Source organism: Lepidochelys olivacea (assembly GCF_965140295.1).
Source record: "Lepidochelys olivacea isolate rLepOli2 genome assembly, chromosome: 5".
NCBI lineage: Eukaryota > Metazoa > Chordata > Testudines > Cheloniidae > Lepidochelys > Lepidochelys olivacea.
In genome coordinates this window covers 62,858,625-62,880,469 of record NC_140415.1, presented here as the reverse complement: position 1 = coordinate 62,880,469, position 21,845 = coordinate 62,858,625, and the positions used below count along the sequence as shown (strand labels likewise).

Below are 21,845 nucleotides of genomic sequence, written 5' to 3'. Positions count from 1 at the left end.
GTGCTCCCTGCAGTGGCCGGAGCCCCGGGCCCTTTAAATTGCCTCCCGTGCCCTGCTGCCGGAGCCCTGAGGCTCCGGCAGCAGGGCTCGGGCGACAATTTAAAGGGCCCGGGACTCCGGCTGCTGCGGGAAGCCCCGGGGCTCCCAGCCGCCTCTGCAGCTGGTAGCTCTGGGGGTGATTTAAAGGCCCTGGGGCTCCCAGCCACAGCTGGAGCCTAGCAGCCTTTAAATCTTGATTTAAAAGGCCCCACCTCTTCTGGTTGAGGTCATGCCCCCACTCAGGACGCTGGCATACCGGTAAATCCTTTAAGTTACTTTCACCCCTGTATATAACAAAGTGCATTAGTTGGCTTACACACAGTGACTTGACAACTATGCACTAATCTCCCCAAAATCCAAAGGTCTGGGGACTGAATTTCTTCTTCTAGTATTAAAAAAATATATCTCCATTGACTTCTAGGGAGTTAGAAATGACTTGTGCCAAAGTAATTGTGTGGTGCATCAGACCCTTTGTATTTAAATTTATAACCCTGCAACTTATTTTTTGGTTACACTTTTCTCTAGATCTGCTGGAGTCTTGAGGCAGCTACAAATAGTGCCAATATGTAAAATCACAACCAATAGAATAGTTTTGAAACTGAAGAAAGTAAAATCCAGGCTGGCAAAGAAAAATTTGATTTTTACTTTATGCATTATGTAATCTTTTGGCAGTTTCATGCCAGATCTGTTTTCTAACATCTTCTGTACTTGCTAGAGTATCAAGCATTTTGTGCTTCCCAGCTTCAGAAACTGAAGACACTATAACATGCTGAAAAGGAACCCCACCATAAATGCAATCTTCAGATCATCAGTAAGCAGACAAGACAAGATGACAGACCTCTAAGACAACATGAAAGAAGCCTCCACGCGAAGGTTTTAACTTGGTGGCGCCAATAATTCCATCGGACGGATGAGCTCCTGTCAAGAGAGCCAGTGCTCAGACACTCTAGACAGTGGGGAAGGCAGAGTTATAGAATACGTATTTACAGTAAATTGTGCAAAACGTTCAGACAGCCTGGCACAAGAACCACATTGATTTATAACAATGAATTCTGGGAAATGATGCTACTACTGAATAACTTCCTCCTGAGCTTACAGTGTTAAATTCAGGCACTAGTAATTTCGCAGTCACAGCCAGTGACACCATGGATAGAAAGCATTAGCCTCAAGCATATTTTGCCTCATGGCATTTTAACACCATATGCAGATTCTTGGTGATATAGCTTTAAAAGACTTTGAAAACAACGACCTAGCGAAGATTTTTCAGGGGAAAAAAAAGCTTAATTGCAATGCATGTTAATCAGACAAGATTCAAGGAGCAGTATTTACACACACACACACACACAAAAGTAGTTTGGATAGCTAAAGCAGCTAAAGGAGGACTTGCAATTTCACCAAATACAAAGCAGATCTGTTGGTCTCTTTTACTGGTCTGGCTGCAAAGTTAGCATGTTCATGTTTCAAGTTTATTCCTTTTCCAATCAGTCATCAAGCTCTAAACAGAACATCAGGAACAGATACTAAGATAAACCAAATGCAAATGTATTTGGCCAAGATATCTTACTACAGTTATTTATCCCAATGGGAGTATCTTGTGGTACATTTCCTCTTTTTGGTTTGACTATTTTGAAGACAAAAGGTGACCACACATTTGGTTGGTGAAGCAGCAAAGAACATCTTTCACTGCTATGGGCCAGGTTGTGACTTGTCCTTATATGGGTGTGCCTGGGTAGGGCACAAGGGTAATAAGGAATCTTTTCCTCTTGCGTGGGATCTACAAGGGCTAGGCAGAATTGTAGCCTCTGCAGTCTGAGGAGCACAGAATCTGCTAAATCTGTTTTTTCAGGGTAACACAATGTCCCAAATCACAAGGATGTATGGAGAGTGGGGGGATGGCAACACCCCCCCACCCAACTAGCCTGCAGGCCTCAGGCAGAATGCTTCCAGTGCCCACCTCCCCAGGCGGATGTGGCTTCTACCTTCCCCTTACTATGGGCTGGGCCTAAATGAGCATGACATTTATCACTGTACATACAGTACAGTATTTAAAAATGCAATTTAAGTAATTTGTAACAAACCCGTGTGACTACCAGTGTCCTGAATGTCAAGGGCACATTTTACTAAAAAAGTTGATTTAAGGCACATCCTGCTGCAGAGGCCTGTCTTGTAGGTATTTAATCGATGCAAAACCAAGTCTCTTGCTTTTATTATAGTATGAGAAAATTTACATTTCATGAGTTGCCAAGAGACATGGAAACCAATCCCTATTTGTCAGAAATACTTCCTTTTGTAAATGTTGTTTCTTTTATCTAGGACAGCACAGTTTTGAATGTAAGAAACAACTTTATGCCCAATTCTCAGTACAGAGTTTCTTATACATTGCCACAATGGACCCTGACTGGTCAATGTCTTTACAATGATTTAGGAGAGAAAATGCCTCAGACTTTCCATTTGGGTTGCAAAACCGCAGTTCTTGTGTTTAGATGAAAGAATTCCTTGTTCTAGATTCAGAGTCAATAGAAATATGGAGGATGAAATCCTGGCCCCTGCCACTGACTTCAATAGGAACAGGATTTTACCTGGAACGCTCTACACTTTCAAAGTCTCCACTACTTGCTTGTATCTTTGTAAAGTTACAATTGCCTGCTTTCAAAAAATAATTTGCCCAGCTTCCAAGCCTCTAGGAGAATGAAACAAAGAACACACAATCCACTGACCCACATCACAGATAAGTGAACATCCATTACTAAATTAACATACATACATTCCCTTCCATCTAAAGAGAGCTTCCTGCATGCATCCTGCTCTCAAAAATGTCATCCTGGTTCTTGAGAGCCACAACATCTCTGAGAAGCCTCTCTCTATAACTGGGTCATGGATAAAGAAACATGCACTGTAAAATAAACATTCAAGGTCTATTTATCCTGGTTCTTACAACGTACCACCATCTCTGTGACACCTGGACAATTAAGGTCCTGGTACTAATCTTTAGTGCTCTCAACACGCTTTGTCTTAGAGACAAGCCCTTCATTTATGATCCAACCAGACAACCATGCAGCAGAGCTAAAATGCTTAGTATTAGATAAATCCTTCCATCATCTAGGCTCAGGAAGTTCTTCAGCACCTTGCTCAGGATATAGCATGATAAACAAAGTTCTATTAGATAAGGGAAATGCTGAGCACTGGATTAGGAATCAGGTGATCTGGGTTCTATGCCTGGCTCTGCCACGTATCTACTGTGTAACCTTGAGCAATATCATTTCATCTGTCTGTGCTTTGGTTTCTCCATCTGCAACATGGTTATAAAAGTGATTTAACACAGCAAGGGCTAATTCAGAAAGGTGGACACTATCCCTGTGAGCCACACTTTCTTTGTATGACAGTCATGGCCATAGTGCACTATGGAACCATTAAGGAGTTAATTGCACTGTACATAACACACAGAAGTAGAGAACGCCATTACCTGCTACAATCTGGACTTCATTCCTTAACTTTTGCAGCCTGTGAGATGTTGCAGTGTGCTGCTGACTGAGCCAATGAACCTAGTCAAATTCTCCCCAAATTTTTCATTAGAAAACTAGGCAATCTAGTGAATAGAATTGGTTTAGTTACCATTCAAAGTAACTATTTCTGTTCTGTAGTTGGAAAGATGCAAGATGATGTACTTACACCACAAGTATGATAAAGTACTTTCCAGACTGTTAGTAACTGAGGATATTAGACAACATCTACTAGGGATCAACATTTTTAAAATCAGCAGACTCAGATAACTTGCACCCAAGAATCATAAAGGAGTTGGCTGAGGAGATCTCTGGCCTACTGTTAATTTTTTTAATAAATCTTGGAATACTGGGGAAATTAGAGAAACTGGAAGAGTGTTCAAGTTGTGCTCCCTACACTATTACCTGGGGACTGGAGGGAGAGAGCGAACGCTGGTGGTGCCTGAGCCAGGACTATGCAGCTTCCTTTGCCACTGATGCTGCCTAGGTGTGGGATAAGCAACATGCCAGGTGAGTCTGGGTGCTAATTGAGTGGACTATGCCCTTTGTCTCTAAAGGGATTGGCACTAGGCTTGATGCTATTCAACAATTTCATCAATGATCTGGAAGTAAATCTAAAACCATTGCTGATAGACTTTGTAGAGGACAAAGATTGGTGGGAGTGGTAAATAATCGAGGAAGGGACAGCAGCCATACAGAAAGATCTACATCACTTAGTAAGCTGAGTCCTTCAAACAAAATGCAATACAGGCACATGCAAAGTTATACATCTAGGAACAAGGATTGCAAGTCATACCTATAGCATAGCAGGGGCTATATTGTGGAAAACTAACTGAGAAAAGGATGTAGGGATCACAGCAGACAAGCAACTCAGCATGAGCTCCAACTAGGATGCTAAGCATTATGGACTAAGCAGATCCTTGGAGGTATAAGCAGGGGAATAGCAAGTAGTGAATAGGAAAGTGTTTTTGCCAACATATATGGCATTGATGAGATTGATACTGGAATGCTGCATCCAGTTCTGGTATCCACACTTTAAAAAGGATGTCAAAAATTGGAGAAAGTGCAGTTTAGTTCATCAAAAAGATTGAGAGGGGACTTGATTAAGGGGTACAAGTACCTTCATGGGGATAAAATACTGGATCCTGAAAGGCTCTTTAATCTAGCTGAGACAGGCATAATAAGAACCAAAGGCTGGAAGCTGAAGCCAGATAAATTCAAATTAGAAAATCAGGCATAATTTTTTCTACAGAGAAGGAGATTAAGCACTGGAACAAATCACCAAGAGAAGTGATTGATTTGGAGACTCCAAGAGATGGAGAATCAAAACCGGATGCCTTTCTGGAAGATATGCTTTGGTCAAATCACAAGTTATTGGGTTGGGGTAACAGGATGAAATGTAATGGCCTGTGAGGTGGTAATACTAAATGATCCAGTGTTGTCTTCCAGCTTTAAAATCTAGGAAAACAATTCAAAAACCACACACTAAAATGAGGTATAGTTGTTACAAAAAAGAAAGAGCAATTTGTATTTAAATACTTTATTTTCATCTCACAAAAGCAACAGTGTTTGCTGTATACATGCCTTTTCATCAGTGCCAGTTATATGCAAACAAGTTTATCTGAAATATAAAGAAAATAAGCTTTCCCCCCTTTACAAGTAAAATAAAACAGATCTGCATGTGTATGCATTATACATATATACACATACACACGATTTCCAACCTCCCCCAAAGGCAAGTATTGTACAACCTAGAATTTCACCACCCAAAGCTCACACATGTGATTGTACATTGTACTTATATTTTAAGTATTTTAGAAATACACAAGTGTTCTCCCTTTACAAGTCCTTACAGTACTTAACTTTTCCAAAATAATTTGAAAGGTATCATTCTTCAGGGCTATTTAACTTTATAAAGACTGGAATATAGGGCTCTTGTCTGACTGCAAGTTTAGCAGTAGTTTGATGCAATTTGCTCTCAGAATACTCCATTTCCCTGCTTTGTTGAATAGAAAATATTATTGATCTTTAATAACTCAATCCAAACTTTCATGTATTTAAATCCATTCAAGCTCCTACCTTTTCTTAATATTTTACTGCAATTTGCTAAATGCCACTATGATCAACTCAAAAAAAGATGTCTGCCTCTCACTGATCAAAACTAAGTTATCACGAATAAAAGTCTATTTCTACTTCAGAAGCAGGTTTAAACAGAAAAACTAGAGGTTTAAATTCTTTAGCAATATGACCTGAGAGTTTAATGTGGTAAATTACATCCGTTTAAAACTTTCCAGGAATTATGTGAATCCATGCCTCATTAAAAAAAGTAACCAAATCTTCCAACATTTAGTAGCATCTTAATTAAAAAAAAACAATAAAATAATGTAAAAGTAAGTTTACTCAAGCATTTTCTTCTATACAGTTTAGCCAAATGAGAGAGAACATTTACCATGTGATGGAGTGAATTAACTACATGAAACCGGATTCAGAAATATACAAAGAAAGTCAATATACAAGCCTCGATGCATGAAATGCATACAAAAGTGTATGGTTAATGAGGCAGCGTTGTTTTAAATTTCAGAGTGCGATGAAAGATAACATCTTCGAGAGAGGGCGGGGAATGAGGAGGGGGAAGAGAGGAGAGCCAATCAGTTGGAAAAGGAATGTTCCATCTAATATAGAACAGGTGAAAGATATACAATCATAAAGCAGGATTCACTTCAAGGGTCAGACTTCCTGCAGCATATGGTCACTAAAAAAAACACCCAACATAATGAAGGCCATTGCCATGTTCCTTAAAGCATTACTTTTACAATGCATGCCCAACATCAAATGCTCCAAGATGCAGTGAGCAGGTGAAATGTAAATATTCCTATGGCAAAAGCCATCTCTTTGGCCAGGTAAAAAATGAATACCACTCCTAGAGTTAAAGTGAGCTCTTCAGATTGCCAATGCACTAGTATTCTAGAAAAGGTGCAGGTGTTTTATGAAAGCAGGGTTTGATAAACTAAAATTTAGAGTGGATTCAAATAAATAATGATGAAGTGCCTACTGCAACATGTAGCATTGCTTACGGAAGCACATGCAACCTTGCTTTTGTAGTGCGTTATTGAAAGATGTCAGATTGTGTAAATGCTGAAGTACAATTCTATATGTGACTTTCAATGTATGAAGGAATCCACAGTGCATATTCAAATTTGGAAAATTGTAATCTCCCCAATTTCCACATACGTTAGCACAGTGCCCCTACAGTTTGCCTCAGAGGAAGGCTGCTCTAGCGACCGGTGTTTTCAGCTTTCCCACCAGCAGGCAGGTGAACATTTGGAGGATGAGAATGTGCTTGCAGAAATTAGCTGAAATGACTGGGAAGGAGAAATACATCCAAGAGAGCAAACTAAAGCTTGAAATAGGTGACTGAGAATTTGAGTTATAGTGTTTCTCACAAAATTTGAGTCACTTTGTTAATGTGAAGGGGGACAAGATTGGGAATGCAACTGGAATATCGTGTGTGGTTTAGTATACAAAAATGAAAGCCTCTGGAATACTACAAATTGCTACCCCACTCAAAGCGGTGTGGGAAACAAAAGTATCGTTGACCTCCAGCAGAACATGAATTGCACTAACACCTCTAGCCTAAAGAGTAAAAAAAACAGATATGGAACAGGAGTTTTACTGTCCCACTAGAAAAAAGCATGGCCTCCCTTTATTCCAATCTCCAGCTAGCATATGATCTTGCATGTCACTGTAATATAATCCATAAGGCAGAGACTATTGCTACAATCATTTCTAAACAGTCACATATGATCCATTTCAGGCTCCTTCTCTCCTCACATCCTGATCCTTTCCACACTATGGAGTAAATTTAAGAAGCCAAAAACTCATGAATGATAAAGTAAATGCAGGATTTAGCATTAAATGAATTTGCAATTTTAATAAAATCAAAGATGCATCAGCATGCAGACTTCTCTGTTTTCCAGGGATAAAGCTAAAAAAACCTCATTCATTAGCACATTTTTCCCCCCCGTTAGGCTAATTTTACATGTGAAATGTTAGGGAAAAAACCCACAAAATACGTAGCTATATGTAATGCATGGTTTCTTTCAAATTAGGTTTTTAGACTTCAAAGTTAATATTAATTTACAACTGAAATCACTGCAAAGTACCAAGACTACAGTAGCACAAAAGCTTCGAAGATGGCAAGTTAAGGTGTTTCACTGGACCTAAACTGAGAGACTCCAACTAAAATAAACATTAAACAAAACTGATTTCACAGTGGGGGACGTGGCCCCAAGTGACTGGTGTTTGTCTAGTAGCTTTTCAGTGGAACTTGTCTCTCCTTCAGAAACAAAATAAAGATAATGGCCCAAGACTTACACAGCCTCTTGTTCCATAACGTTTGCTTGTAAATTATTATGGAATCATAACAAGAAGTGTTTTCTTGCAATGTGTGTGTTTCTTTTGACTGGAAGACAAAAGAACTGGTAAGAGCCACTTATTTAATGTAAAACATGACATGTGTCTTGATAGTTCCCTGCACCAATTCTCCTCAGTTCCTACTGAGCTCTGGAAGAGATGCGGGTTCTTAGTGCTCTTCAGTATCAGGGCCTGATCCAACTCTTACTGAATTCAATGAGAAGCTTTTCCTTGACATCAATAGAAGCTGGCTCCCAGGTACATAGTATGAACTCCACAGAAGGACAAGTGATATTGAAAACATGAATCATGTTTAAATAGCAAAAAAAGGTGAAAAACTCAGTGCACTGAGTGGCAAAATGAAACAAACCTTAGGTTGGTTGTTTGGTTTTTTAAAGCCATGATTTTCCAAACTCTGTTTTTCAGTTTTTACCATATTTTGCACTCTAAAATGGAGGTGCATGGTATTTCCTAATACAGATTACATTACCAGTAACATGTTTAAGGTCAATGGTAGAACATTCTTAAAATCCCAGAGTTGGAACTGAGGAAATTATTATTAGTTCTCACTCTACAAAGTTTGATATCCATCACCTTTGTTGTTGTCAAGGGGGAAATTTTTTAAAAAGAACAGAGAAATGGAAAAAGGAAAAAAACACATGGTATAAACACAGAAAAATATACAAAGATGTAACTAAACACAGTAACTGGGAGTGGGGGGGACGACACATCACCGCACAATGCAGTTAATACAAGTGATTAAAGAACTCAATGAATTAGGATAACATCTAATTCAATTACTGAGGAGGTGTACAAATCCACTTTCAGTACATACAAAATGCATGCATTTCCACTGCCTGACAGGGTGTTTTGCGCACCCAGGAGGAGTAACATTCTTTTTCAAGGTTAGAACTGCAGAACTCATTTTTAAAGTAAACTACTGGCAAATTTTGAGGAAATTTTTCTCCAAACTTTAGTTGGAGAAGCACAAAATATGGAAATGAAACTGCATAGTTTAAATGATTTAGTACATACCTACTGATGAAAAGCCAACAAATACTATAATTTTCACTAGGCAGTTTTAACTAATCACCAACCTACATCTCATGCAAATTACTGCCACAATTTGCAGGTGAAAGTTATAAAATTTTTTTAAACAGAGCCTGTATTAAAATGGTAAGAAATTCAAAGCCAAGGCTGATTATGACTGAAAATAGTCTCCCCACCTTTTGAAGAAAACTTTTCTCAGGGCTTGTCTCTGCACAAAATTTGCACTGGTTTAACTTAAATCCATTTTATTAATTGATTCAATTTGTTTGTTTGGATTCTCTTACATTGGTTTAAAACTTGTTATATCAGTTTGGCTGTACATGAAAGTTTTCTGATGCAAACTAATGTGATGTTAGCCAGCTTTAGACAGGCATAAGAATATTTACACAGTCTCTCTCCCCACCACTTTAACTAAACAGGTATAAAAATCATCTCTTTAGTTAAGGAGGTACAACTCTGTGTTTACACCAGGCCTCAAAAAGGGCCTTAAATGTGAATTGCTTTAGAAAAAAGGCACATTGTATTGTGGCTATCTTGCCTTTTAGCCTAGCATGCCAGATTTTAGAGCACTTGTTCGCAGAATAAGTTTTAGGCTTTGTCCCCAATAGTTTTTGTCTGTATTTGGATGCTATCATGCAACAAGTTCCCCACTGCTGTGTTACACCTAGAAAGCATTACAGAGTAAGCGGTGTACACAAATTATACTAGTGATACTGAAAAATTAAGTGAAGAATATAAAGACCCAAACAAAACGTCTGACACACCTGTACCAAATGCAGGCTCTCAGCAAAGAGGAATGGTGAAAAGGATCAGTAGTCAATCAGGAGTCAGTTCACCATCTGAACTAGTCTGGAGCAACTTCCTATGGCCTTTTTTTTTTTTTTTGGGAAGGTAGGGGCTCTTGCTCAGACATCAACAAAACAATAATAATTCAGTCTGGCAACTGAAAGTTTGACCCTTAAAAGTGCCTAATGAGTTAGGAGCACACGCCCCACTGACTTTCAGTGGGACATGTGCTCCCAAGTCACTGAGATGCTTCTAAAAATCTCTCCCCCCCTAAAACATTCATATTTGCTATTTGGCTTTGTTTTCTTTTCATATAATATCAGTAGCACCTGGCCACTTAATAGACAAAAACACATATTATAATAATAGCTGTATATTCTTATGTTTTTAGAACGTCTAGAAAAAACACTTTGATCATCAAAAGCTAAACCCGAAGCTACCAACAGTTTTGCATAAAGAACACTGATTAGCCAGCGCTCTGCAAAGAAAAAGCATCTCTCATGGCAGTTTTTTCCCTTGTTGCTCTCTTTTTCAATACTTACCCAGTGTTGAGAACGATAAGACAGGTTTTCAAATGACAGGGTGTTTCAAATATAAAGTTACTGTACTTATTAGTTATTTATGCAACTGTTTGGTCTATAGATGAACACAGTTCCAGAATAAATAAACATCTACATCTGGCCCACAAATGGCCAAAAGAAAAACAAACTTAGGTGAGATGTGCCCTGAGCTAACTAGAACCCCTAATAGTGCAAACAATGTTGCAGCGATGCCTGGCTTCACCCTGGCTTTTGCAAAAGCAACAGTTCACAAGCTTTCTTAATGGCTAACACACACACACACACACACTCTCTGTGGCATTATGTTCTCTACAGCCATTGCTGCAGTGTCGCTAAGTTCTTCTCCATCCACTTAATATTCAGCTGAATTGTCTCAATAGCCTCCTTGACACAGCGAAGTTGAGAAATCTTCTCGGACTTGGACTCAAAGAAAGTTTTAACCTGCAGAGTAAGGAAAATGTACATTTCAGGCTGAGAAACGTAGGCAGTTTCCAAGTTAAGAGTGTGCCACCTGCCCATCCTCCACGCCCAGCACAAAGTACCAATGATCCACATTCACCTAGTTAGCAAATCACACAAGAGGGTTGCTGCAAATAGAGTGATTACAGCTCATGGGAACTGCAGCAATAGCCTGTGTAGCTTCAGTAAAATTCAACAAGAAATTCTGTATATTTGGTGGAATCCCTACCTTTCACTCAAAGCACAATCAAGTTGTAATCATACAGCACTCAGAAATGAACTAGCTTTCTGGAGAAGGATTCTGTTCTTGTGACAAATGGAATTGCCTAAAAAACGATTCTATCTTTGGTACACTGAAAATCAACTTATCACGGGGGCATCTGACACAACGAAGTACGTGAATGCTAAAGCATAAGAAAATAAATTCTGTGTACAGGTAAGATTTGCACACGTTTTTACTTGGGCAACTTTAAAGATTTTAACCTTTAGCCATTTCCCTAGAAGTTGACAGTCTACAGTAGAAGCTGTAGTGGCTTCTATGCCACCTTCTGTCCTTCTAAGCCCCTGGAGTAGAAGGTGTGGGTAAGGAAAAGGGGGAGACAGCTGTGGCACCTCAGCAACTGGCTGATCCTCAACTGCTAGAATTATCTTTTAGGGCTGCTGACAGCCAAAGTAAAATGCAGTGACCTTTAGGCTGCTCTATCATACGCCATAGACCTGGATAGTGTCAGCGGTCCTGGAATCAGAAAAACAAAGCCACCTTTGGCTCAGTCTCCTACTGACACGATCAAGTCGCAGCCTGCTAGGTTCATACAATCTGAGCCAAGTAATTACCTCTGACATGGGCGATAGTCTCTCGAGTACCTTGCCCATTGGAACACGCTGACAGGATTGCTGGGTTATATTCCTAGCACTGCCACAGACTTTCTATGTAACCTTGGGTAAGTCACTTCTCTGGGACTATTTTCCTATGTGTCAAATAAGGATACTAATAGTTCTACACTATTGAAAAGGACCTTTAAATCTATAGTGAAATGCACTATGTACATGACCATATCAATCGCTAGTGCACACAATTTTTTGGAGGGGGAAGCTAATATTTAGGAAATAGTACTTTACACCACCAACCTCAAGTAGATGGGCCTCTGTTGAAAACTGAAAGGTTGACACGGTAACTATATTCTGGATAGCAAATGACCCCAAGTGGAACCTGAAATATGGAAGAAAAAAATAAGGAAGTAAAAGTAACTTGTGGTAACCAGTTTATGAAGCAAGAACACTTCACATGCTTTTTTAAAAGACTTCAAGCACCAAAAGGGTAAAATTTTCAAACAAAACAAAACAAAGCCACTAAGTAATTTTTAAAAGTGATTTTTTTGATACTGATCATCACATTGAGTTATTCTATCATATAGTAACACAATGTTTTTTGGGGGAAAACAGCTTAAAGTTGTAACACTTGCAACAAGCTGTGATGCTCCCAGAAAAGCAAGTATATTTCTGAAGACCGGTTCCCCCCACACACACACACATGCACACAAAAACTTTCAGTGTCTCCAAAAGGATGAAACATTTTTCAATCTGTTTCAAAGCATGCTGAGAGACCACTGTGGATGCAAGATATTATTCACCATGGAACGAAGGAATACATGCATCACTAATAGTTTCATATCACTGTCCCGTTAATAAAGGACAGGCTAATATTTTCTGAACCGGGGGGAAGGGTGCAAACAACAATGGGAATTAAGCAACTAAACCACTTTGTGGGGGGGACGGGACTTGGGAACTTCTGAAAATTTTATTCAAAGTTAGCTCAGTCTATTATTTTGCAGTTGAAAAAATGCACGCACACAAATGCTGCACTTAACACTTCACATTAATAATTAAAGACCAAACCAAACTTACTTCCGTATAAGCTTTTCCCAGTTCTCTTTGACAAAGTCCCAGGCCAACAAGTGCCCAGGCAGACTTTGGCTGACAGTTGCTATGATATGCGAAAGTTCCTGTGCCCTGATGAGGTTTCCCTCCAGGCTTGTTTGCATTAACCTAAGAGACAAAACAGATCCAGTCAACTCAAAACTACTATACAAACATTTCACAGCTAGACTGCAGTGGCTCTCATAGGTTACTTAGCCAATTAGAACAGAGTATAGAGTTGGTCGGAGGCTACTTACAGATATATTTTCTTATCTTTTACAGATACCTTAAGAAACTAGATGGAGTCAACTAGCAGGGCCAATACTGCAAACTTCATTATTTACCTTTGGTTTGCAAATGCCAAACATGGGGCCCAATCCCATGAAGTACAGAATAGCTTCAATGCCCATTTGAGTCATTTAATTCCCACCAAAATGCCAGGGGCTCAGTGACTTTTGCATGGTCATAAGGGGAAAACAAAATTCACTGGTCATCATGAGAAACTACACTAGTTCCACAGCACAGCAGTCATGGAAACCTTCCACTGTCTCTGCTACACCCTCTGGACAGTCCTCTGAAGTGGTCAGTGAACATACATATAATGGCTGTAGATGTTGGAGATAAGGTGGCTCTAACTTCCTGCATAAAGCAAGTTCAAGATTTCATCCACACAGCAAGCAAATGCTATCTGAACTCTTGGTTCTTTGTTATGAAACAGGCCTGTACTTGGAAGGCTTCACAGTATTTCTGATCTAAAGCAACTCCACACTGATCTTCCAAGAGCGTAAAGCTTTCAAGCTTGATTCTCCTCTCACTATACATTCCAAGCAGTGTAACTACACTGACCTCTAGGGACAGGTTTCAGAGTAACAGCCGTGTTAGTCTGTATTCGCAAAAAGAAAAGGAGGACTTGTGGCACCTTAGAGACGAACCAATTTATTTGAGCATAAGCTTTCGTGAGCTACAGCTCACTTCATCGGAGGAGTTTCTAATGATTTCCACAAGCATAAGTGAGCACAGTATCAGGACCTTTGCATTTGATTATATGGAATCCTGTTCCTGATATGTTGGCTACATTTTGCTTTAATAAGCAGAAGCCTACTAAAAAATGTCTTCCTAGCACTATGTTTAGCCAATGTAAGAAAACCAGTCAGTTATTTTAAGTGCTTCTTGGGAAATGTGGATTTTCCCCTCAATATATTTTTTTTTTTTTAAAGTTTATGCATTACATAATATTTTGAGGGGGACAAGGACAGTGAGGTAAAAAAATCTAGTATTGGACCAATTTCTGTTGGTGAAAGATACAAGCTTTTGAGCCGAAGAAGAGCTGTGTGTGGCTTGAAAGCTTGTCTCTTTCCCCAACAGAAGTTGGTCCAATAAAAAGTACCTCACTTCCCCTCCCCCCCGCTGTCTCTCACATATTCTGGGAACAACAAAATTACACCACCACAATCTTCTGGCATTTTCATACCAGATCAGTTTTCTAATATCTTCTGTGCTGGCTAGAGCATCAAGCATTTTGTGCTTCTCAGCTTCAGATACTGAAGACGCGTACATGCGTAGAAGGAACTCCCAGCCATCATCAGTTTTTGCTCCTGTTGTGAATACAGTCTTCATAACATCAGTAGGCAGACTATTAAAAAAATTACAAAACAAGAATAGTCCTGTATGAGACACTACGGAAGAAACCACCACATAAAAGCTTTAGGCAAATAGCACAGGTGATGTCTTTTGCACTTAATATGGTATAATAGTAGTTTTGTAGGACCAGATGAATTCATTTCCAGAGAGGCATCATTCAGATTCTCAAGAATTACTCACTCAGAATTATCAAGTAGGCATAGCAGTCGCATTCAACAACACTGTGGATACAAGGTTTTAATTTCTAAAATATAGTTCCTCTTGTTTTATGCCATACTATATTCAAAGGAAATGCAGTAAAAACTGCTGAATGAAGCATAGTCTCTGTGCTTTGGTGGCCAAGACTAATTAGGATCTTTCTTCAAAACAATGGTGGAGACGTGACAGAAATACATAAACAGAACATGCTCAGACTAGTTTGTGCTTTACCTCTTCGTGCCATTGGAAGCCTTCCATTCCTCAAACAGCTCGGTGGCAGTGGTGCTACAGTTTCCCAAGTGATGGGAGCAGGCAAAGGCGAGCACAGTAGACCGGAACTCTCGTTCAGATACGGTCCCATCATCAGTCCAAGTCTGTTGATCAATTTTGCTTCCAAGTAGCGTTTTAACTCTGCTCTAGATGGTGAAAGACAGCAAGCAATACCAAGACACATTACCTTGTTCAGAGAGGAATTCACAAGCAAGATAAACACCTAAGGGGAGGGTGTAAGATTGTGTAGACCACCCCCTATTTCTGACTCCTCCCTGTTTAAGATACACCAAATTAGACTACCATACACATGGCTAGTGGGTGTAAATAGATTTAAGCATACTCTCTGCATCTGAATGTTAGTCCTCTTGTCCCAGTCTGGAAGAAACTGTCAGGTTATAGACATATGAGTCAGCTTCAAGAACTTTTGAAATAGACAACAAGGGTGTTTTCTCCTCATTTCTATAGCAGAAAAGGATCTGGATTTTAAACAGTTTATTATTATTGAATATCTATTGCAATAGCACCTAAGAGCCCCAGTCATGGACCAGGACCCTCATTGTGCTAGGTGCTGTACACAGAACAAGAAAACAGTCCCTGCCTCAGAGTAATTATTAACCTTTATTACTCCAGACAGACAGAATAGCCTTACAAATATAAAGACAAGCCAATGAGATTCCTGAATGTTGGTCCATCAGAGTCTAACCGGAGACCGCAGTTGTGAATTGATGTTATGGGAAAATATTTCAAAACACTGATATAGAGAAGAGGAAGACATACCACTACTCTTGCTGCAAGATGCTGCATTCCTCTTTTTTCTACGAGGTCATAGATGAGACTCACTTGGAACAGAGCTTGACTGATTGGTGCAGTGTGGTTCTCTTTCACTAGGTAATCAAGCAGATGAAAGGCCTTCACCAGAGACACCTTTCCTATACTAAAAAGATCAAAGAACACAAAAGGAATTAAAATGGACTCAGAAAAAGAATTTCTTGCTAAAATGAAATCTTAAGGATGGCATCTACCTTTGTGAGGCTACAATACTAATTAAAAAAAAAGAACTAGATCATGAGCTGGAAGCAAATGGAAGTAAAAATATATAAAGTATTACTGTTCTTGTAATATAACAATGATGGCAACAATCATGCCTTTGATTAAGGGGCAGAATTAAAATAAGGTGCAGCATGGTGGCAATTGAAAGTAAGTGAAATTACTCAGATTAAGGAAGCAGTAGTCACTGAAAGGCCACCCAGAATTCTCAGCCTCATTCCAGCTGCAGAACCAACAGAGCGGTACATGAGGAAAGTAAACCATTAAAACATTTATGACAGAAGCAACTAGTTTACTTCTCTCAAGCATAAAAGGTACTTTCCCTTTGATAGGACAAAATCACAAGGCATTTCTCTCAGACTTGTAAAAGAACATGTTGTCCTCCATGCCAACAGAACTAGCAGGTGTCCTTTACAATACAAAGGGATGAATGATGGCATTAAATGAATGGAGATCAATATCTGATGTTTTATCATTGAAACTCAATCAATGATAGCGGATACTGAACAAAAGTATCTTTAAAGCATTCTTCTCCGCAATGTCCTTAAGTATAATCCTTTGTCTTGCATGAACTTAAAATTAAAAAAGCTGTACTTCCCTCCCCCTCCCCGTATCAATTACCCCACAAGACTGAAGATATTGTTGATCAGGTGAGCTCGGTCTTCGGCACTCAGAGCAGTGAGATTATCTCTCAGCAGGTCAATTAGAATATTCCAGTCATCCTCAGCATAGTGCACTATATAGTAGCCATTCATGTCCACATTGAACTTTACCCATGCCACCTCCTCCTGAAGTTCAATGGTAGCTAGTTGAGAGAGAGAGAGAGAGAGAGAGACAGACAGACACCGACACAGTTATGCTATTAATATTGAACATTTTAAAAACCTATTTTCTAATTCTGAGTGTTTAGAGTACTAAATGGTTTGGACCCAGCTTACTCAGGAGGTCCTTTCTCTTCCCATCTATACTATTGCAGCTGTAACCAGAGATAGTATCGGAGCTGGAAGCTCCCCTGTCATAAAAAGGAGTAGCAGTCAGCATGGTGTTGTGTGTGAAGGCCCCTTAACTCTGGGTTGTTCTCCCCTCCTACTCAGGCTAAGCAAAATAACTGGGCCACCATTTTCCACTAGTTACACCTGTGCATTCCTACAGAGTTCAATGGATCTGAATTACAACTAAGAATGTAAATAAATCAGGAGACAGAAGGTGAATTTTAGCATCAAGGTCATAATGTAACTGGATTCCCTCTCTACCACAACAGATGAGCCCTTGCAACCAAGAAACAGATTAGAAGGGAGAAGCCCTCTTTTTTAAGATTTATTTGGAGTATGGGTTGAACTGAGGGCAGAGTTTATCCCACTGGAGATAAAAGGTGGCAATTTCAAAGTTGTGAACTGCACAAATGTGACTGTCAGAAGGGCTGAGATCATAATGGGGAAAAGGCAACTCAGAACTTTTGCTTCATTTTCCAGAGTTTTGTTGAAACTCTTGAGTGCATTAAGAGTAAAGTCACTGAGAAATTCCTTTGCTAAAACTATGTTACTTGTTTTCCTACCACGTTGTCCCCAAAGGGGTTAAACTAGAAGCGCACACATTCTAGGTGAGGTTCTGGGGAGCATGTGTAAATGACTGGGAAGGGCTGTCTGTTCCAGGTGGTCTCAAATCCTCATTCAGGGCTCTAGGGCAGCTGGCTGGTAGCACTCTACATCCCAAAGAAGGGTATAGCTAGAGCTGGTCAGAAAAAGCTGAGATGGGCCAATTTTCCACCTGCAAATGCAATTCCATAAAAATCTAAATGCTTTGCAAAAATCACATCAAATTTTGCCAAAATTTTGTTTAGGTGGACATTCAAATAAAAAATGCCAAAATGTCCCAAAATATCTGGAATGAATTTTTTTTTAAAAAATGACCTTCAAATTTCACAGGGTTTATAATTTGTAATACATAATATAAATTTTTTTAAAAGAAGCTTTGCTTGGACTCAATGGACTTTTTCCCCCTGGAATTTTCTTTTGGAGATTTTGAAGACGTCAGGTTTTATTATGGTTTGAAATAAAGCCAAATTTCAAAATCTTGAAATCCTTTGTGAAGCAGAATTTCTATCCTCTGCCCAGACCTACAGCATGCTCTATCACCCCAGAACTAGAAACAGTGGCTATACTACCTAGACCCAATTGGCCTGGAAGCACACAGGACCCTGCAATTGGATCCCTTTGTAATGGGCTTGTGACCACAGAGTGGGATATGGACCCAGAGATTGTAACCTTAAAAACAAAAACCCCAAACCATGGACAAACAGCATCTTGGAACAGAAGACATAAACATGTTGCTAAACTACAGACAATTTAGAGACCAATTACAGAACAGCTTATTATTTAAGAGGATTACCTATCCTTTCTGGAAAAGCTAATGTCACATTTTTGGGATCATATACGATGAAAAAAGGCATTCAACAGCAGTAACTATTCTCTGTTTATCAATTAACATTTTTGAGGCTGACTACTTACTTGACTAATGGGTGTGACAGTCACGAACATGCACACAAGTTTACACCTTGGTTTTCCCATAGATTATCGGGCTGTAAACTACTTTTCAGCCAACATCTCAAATAGCAGAGGTCCAGAAACAATTAAGTGAGATTTTGTAAATCAACTGTGAAACTTAAATTTTAAAAAAATCATTATCTGCTTAAACTAAACTACTGTACTTTTAACGTCATTTTATAGAGCATGAACACGTTATACCAAGATAGCTATAAAGGTTTCAAGATCGGCAGTAAGCATTCAACTTCAATTTTGTATGGTTTATTTGAAGCAATAGACATGGGGGGGAGACATTTTTACACAGTAGGTCATCATGAAATGTGTCAGATAATGAGTGTAATGGATAGGGAGAGGGATCAGTATGATAATAGGATTAAAGGCATTCTAAAAGAATGGATCAAATTCCCTGCTGGTGTACAGTAAATCAGCAAAGATCCACTGATGTCCCTGGCTTACACCAATGTTGGCCAAGTATTTTTAGTACAATACTGAGTAACAATCACTTTCATCATTAAAAAGAAAGTTAATTCAGCCCTCTGTACAGATTAGCACCTGTGGACTCAAAATGGCCACTGCAGCAAAGAAAAGGTGGGGAGAACGTGGGAAGGTTCCAAGTTCTAGACTGCCATACCTTGGAACATTAAAAAAAAAAAAAAGTGTTCTAACAAAGTAATTATTTTATGCCACAAAACAAAGTAAATAATATCAGAGGGGGAAATACACCTCCTTACAGTCATGCTGGCTGTGTCAATCTCCCAGGGCCGATTCCCTTAAGTACACACTGCTCAGAGCCAAATCTACTTCCTCAAGGCCCTCTCCCCAATCTGGCAGCTTGCAAAAAGACCAAGTCCTGTTTACTCCCTGTATTGTCATGTTGAATTAATATACTCTTGACATCACTGCCACTGATGCTAAGTACTCCAGGCATGCTCAGCACTCTGTGGTGACTTTGTTTGAAGGCACCATTGGTTCCTAACCACATCCTTATGTGATAACGAAAGACTAAAGCAACCATGTCTACAAAAGTGATTAAAATTACACTGTTCTCTGTTCCCTATGGGTATCATTCCAGTTATATTCTCCTCGAAAATTACTTTATACCATGCATGCCTTTGACCTCAAACCCTACTCAGGTGTGTGCAAACAAAGGCTGATATACAAAACTGAAGTAACCTGCTTTCACTGTACATTCTAGCTACAGAGGCCTCAGGTCACATACCTGACTTCTGGTCCAGTAAATATGCATAAGGACAGAGGAAAGAGCAGCTGCTAGTAGTGTAGGAGAGAGGGATATGCCAGAGATAACTGTAAGAGAAAAATTATATTTTTTTCAAGACTTATACAGTAGTATAGCTTTTTGTAATAAGTAACAATCAATACAATTAGTTTTGCTGTTGTCTCACCTTTTTTTTTTTTAAACTGCTTTAACATATTATGGCATTTCAACAAAATAATGTTAAGAGATCCATTATATGCCCCCCATCATTACAGTATCTGAGTAACTCACAAACCATTTTTATCACATCTCCTCCGTTCCTCACCTTACACATGGAGAATTGAGGCAACTTGTCCAAAAAAGGAAATCTGTGACAGTGCCAAAAATTGAACTCTGGGCACTCTGTCCCAAATTCCTCTAACAAAAAGCACAAGCAGTTACACAAGACAAGGACTCGAGATAATCCCGTACTAGAAGAGTAAATATTATCCTCAGCTTCAAATTAAGGCTGTTGATTAATCACAGTTAACTCTCACGATTAACTCAAAAAAATTAAGCGTAGTTTTAATCGCATTGTTAAACAATAGAATACCAAGTGAAATTTATTAAATTTTTGATGTTTTCTACATTTTCAAATATATTGATTTCAGTTACAACACAGAATACAAAGTGTACACTGCTCATATTATTATTACAATTTGCACCAAAAAAGAAAGTATTTTTCAGTTCACCTCATACAAGTACCATAGTGGAATCTCTATCATGAAAGTGCAATTTACAAATGTAGATTTTTTTTGTTACATAACTGCACACAAAAACAAAACAATGTAAAACTGTAGAGCCTACAAGTCCACTCAGTCTTACTTCTTGTTCAGCAAATCGCTAAGACAAACAAGTTTGTTTACATTTACCGGAGATACTGCTGCCCACTTCTTATTTACAGTGTCACCAGAAACTGAAAACAGGCATTCGTATGGGACTTTTGTAGCCGGTATTGCAAGGTATTTACGTGCCAGATATGCTAAACATTCGCATGTCCCTTCATGCTTTGGTCACCATCCCAGAGGACATGCTTCCATGTTGATGCCGCTCGTTAAAAAAAGAATGCATTAATTACATTTGTGACTGAACTCCTTGGGGGAAGAACTGTCTACGGCTCTGTTTTATCCGCATTCTGCCATATATTTCACGTTATAGCAGTCTCGGATGATGACCCAGCACATGTTCTTTTTAAGAACACTTTCACTGCAGATTTGACAAAACACAAAGAAGGTACCAATGTGAGATTTCTAAAAATAGCTACAGCACTCAACCCAAGGTTTAAGAACCTGAAGTGCCTTCCAAAATCTGAGAGGGATGAAGTGTGGAGCATGCTTTCAGAAATCTTAAAAGAGCAACACTCCGATACGGAAACTACAGAACCCGAACCACCAAAAAAGAAAAATTCATCTTCTGCTAATGACAGTTTACTCAGATGATGAAAATGAACATGCATTGGTCTTCACTGCTTTAGACTGTTATCGAGCAGAACCCATCATCAGCATGGATGCATGTCCCTTGGAATAGTGGTTGAAGTATGACAAGACATATGAATCTTTAGTGCATATGGCATGTAAATATCTTGTGGCGCCAGCAACAACATTGCCATGCGAACGTCTGTTCTCACTTTCAGGTGACATTGTGAACAAGAAGCGGGCAGCATTATCTCCTGCAAATGTAAAAAAACTTTTTTGTCTGAACAATTGGCTGAACAAGAAATAGGACCAAGTGGACTTGTAGGCTCTAAGGTTTTACACTCTGTTTTATTTTTGAAAGCAGTTATTTTTTGTAAATAATTCTACATCTGTAAGTTCAACTTTCATGATAAAGAGATTGCACTACAGTTCTTGTATTAGATGAATTGAAAAATACCAATTCTTTTGTTTTTTACAGTTCAAATATTTGTAACAAACATATAAAGTGAGCACTGTACACTTTGTATTTTGTGTTGTAACTGAAACAAATATATTTGAATATGTAGACAACATCCAAAAATATTTAAATAAATGGTATTCTATTATTGTTTAACAGTGCAATTAATCGCAATTAATTTTATCTAAGGCAAACCCACTGAGGGGGGTGAACTGGGTTGTACACCAATTTCCCACAAATCACTATGAATTATTCACCTGAAAAGTCATCCTTCAAGAGCTATTCACCTAAG

The 21,845-nt window shown here is 39.0% G+C and overlaps 1 protein-coding gene across 2 annotated transcripts in view; it reads right to left on the bottom strand.

Annotated features, from left to right (window-relative positions):
• Positions 1-5,063: 5,063 nt before the first annotated feature.
• LNPEP (leucyl and cystinyl aminopeptidase) overlaps positions 5,064-21,845 on the bottom strand; it is a 103,115-nt gene continuing 86,333 nt past the window's right edge. For both annotated transcript variants that reach the window (XM_084629182.1, XM_084629183.1), the window contains exons 11-18: positions 19,646-19,731; positions 16,505-16,688; positions 15,614-15,770; positions 14,795-14,979; positions 14,196-14,357; positions 12,713-12,853; positions 11,936-12,017; positions 5,064-10,789 (exon numbers count right to left, since the gene is read on the bottom strand). In XM_084629182.1, coding sequence (XP_084485308.1) covers positions 10,658-10,789; positions 11,936-12,017; positions 12,713-12,853; positions 14,196-14,357; positions 14,795-14,979; positions 15,614-15,770; positions 16,505-16,688; positions 19,646-19,731 — 1,129 coding nt within the window. In that variant the 3' untranslated portion in view covers positions 5,064-10,657. The remainder of the gene's footprint in view (positions 10,790-11,935; positions 12,018-12,712; positions 12,854-14,195; positions 14,358-14,794; positions 14,980-15,613; positions 15,771-16,504; positions 16,689-19,645; positions 19,732-21,845) is intronic.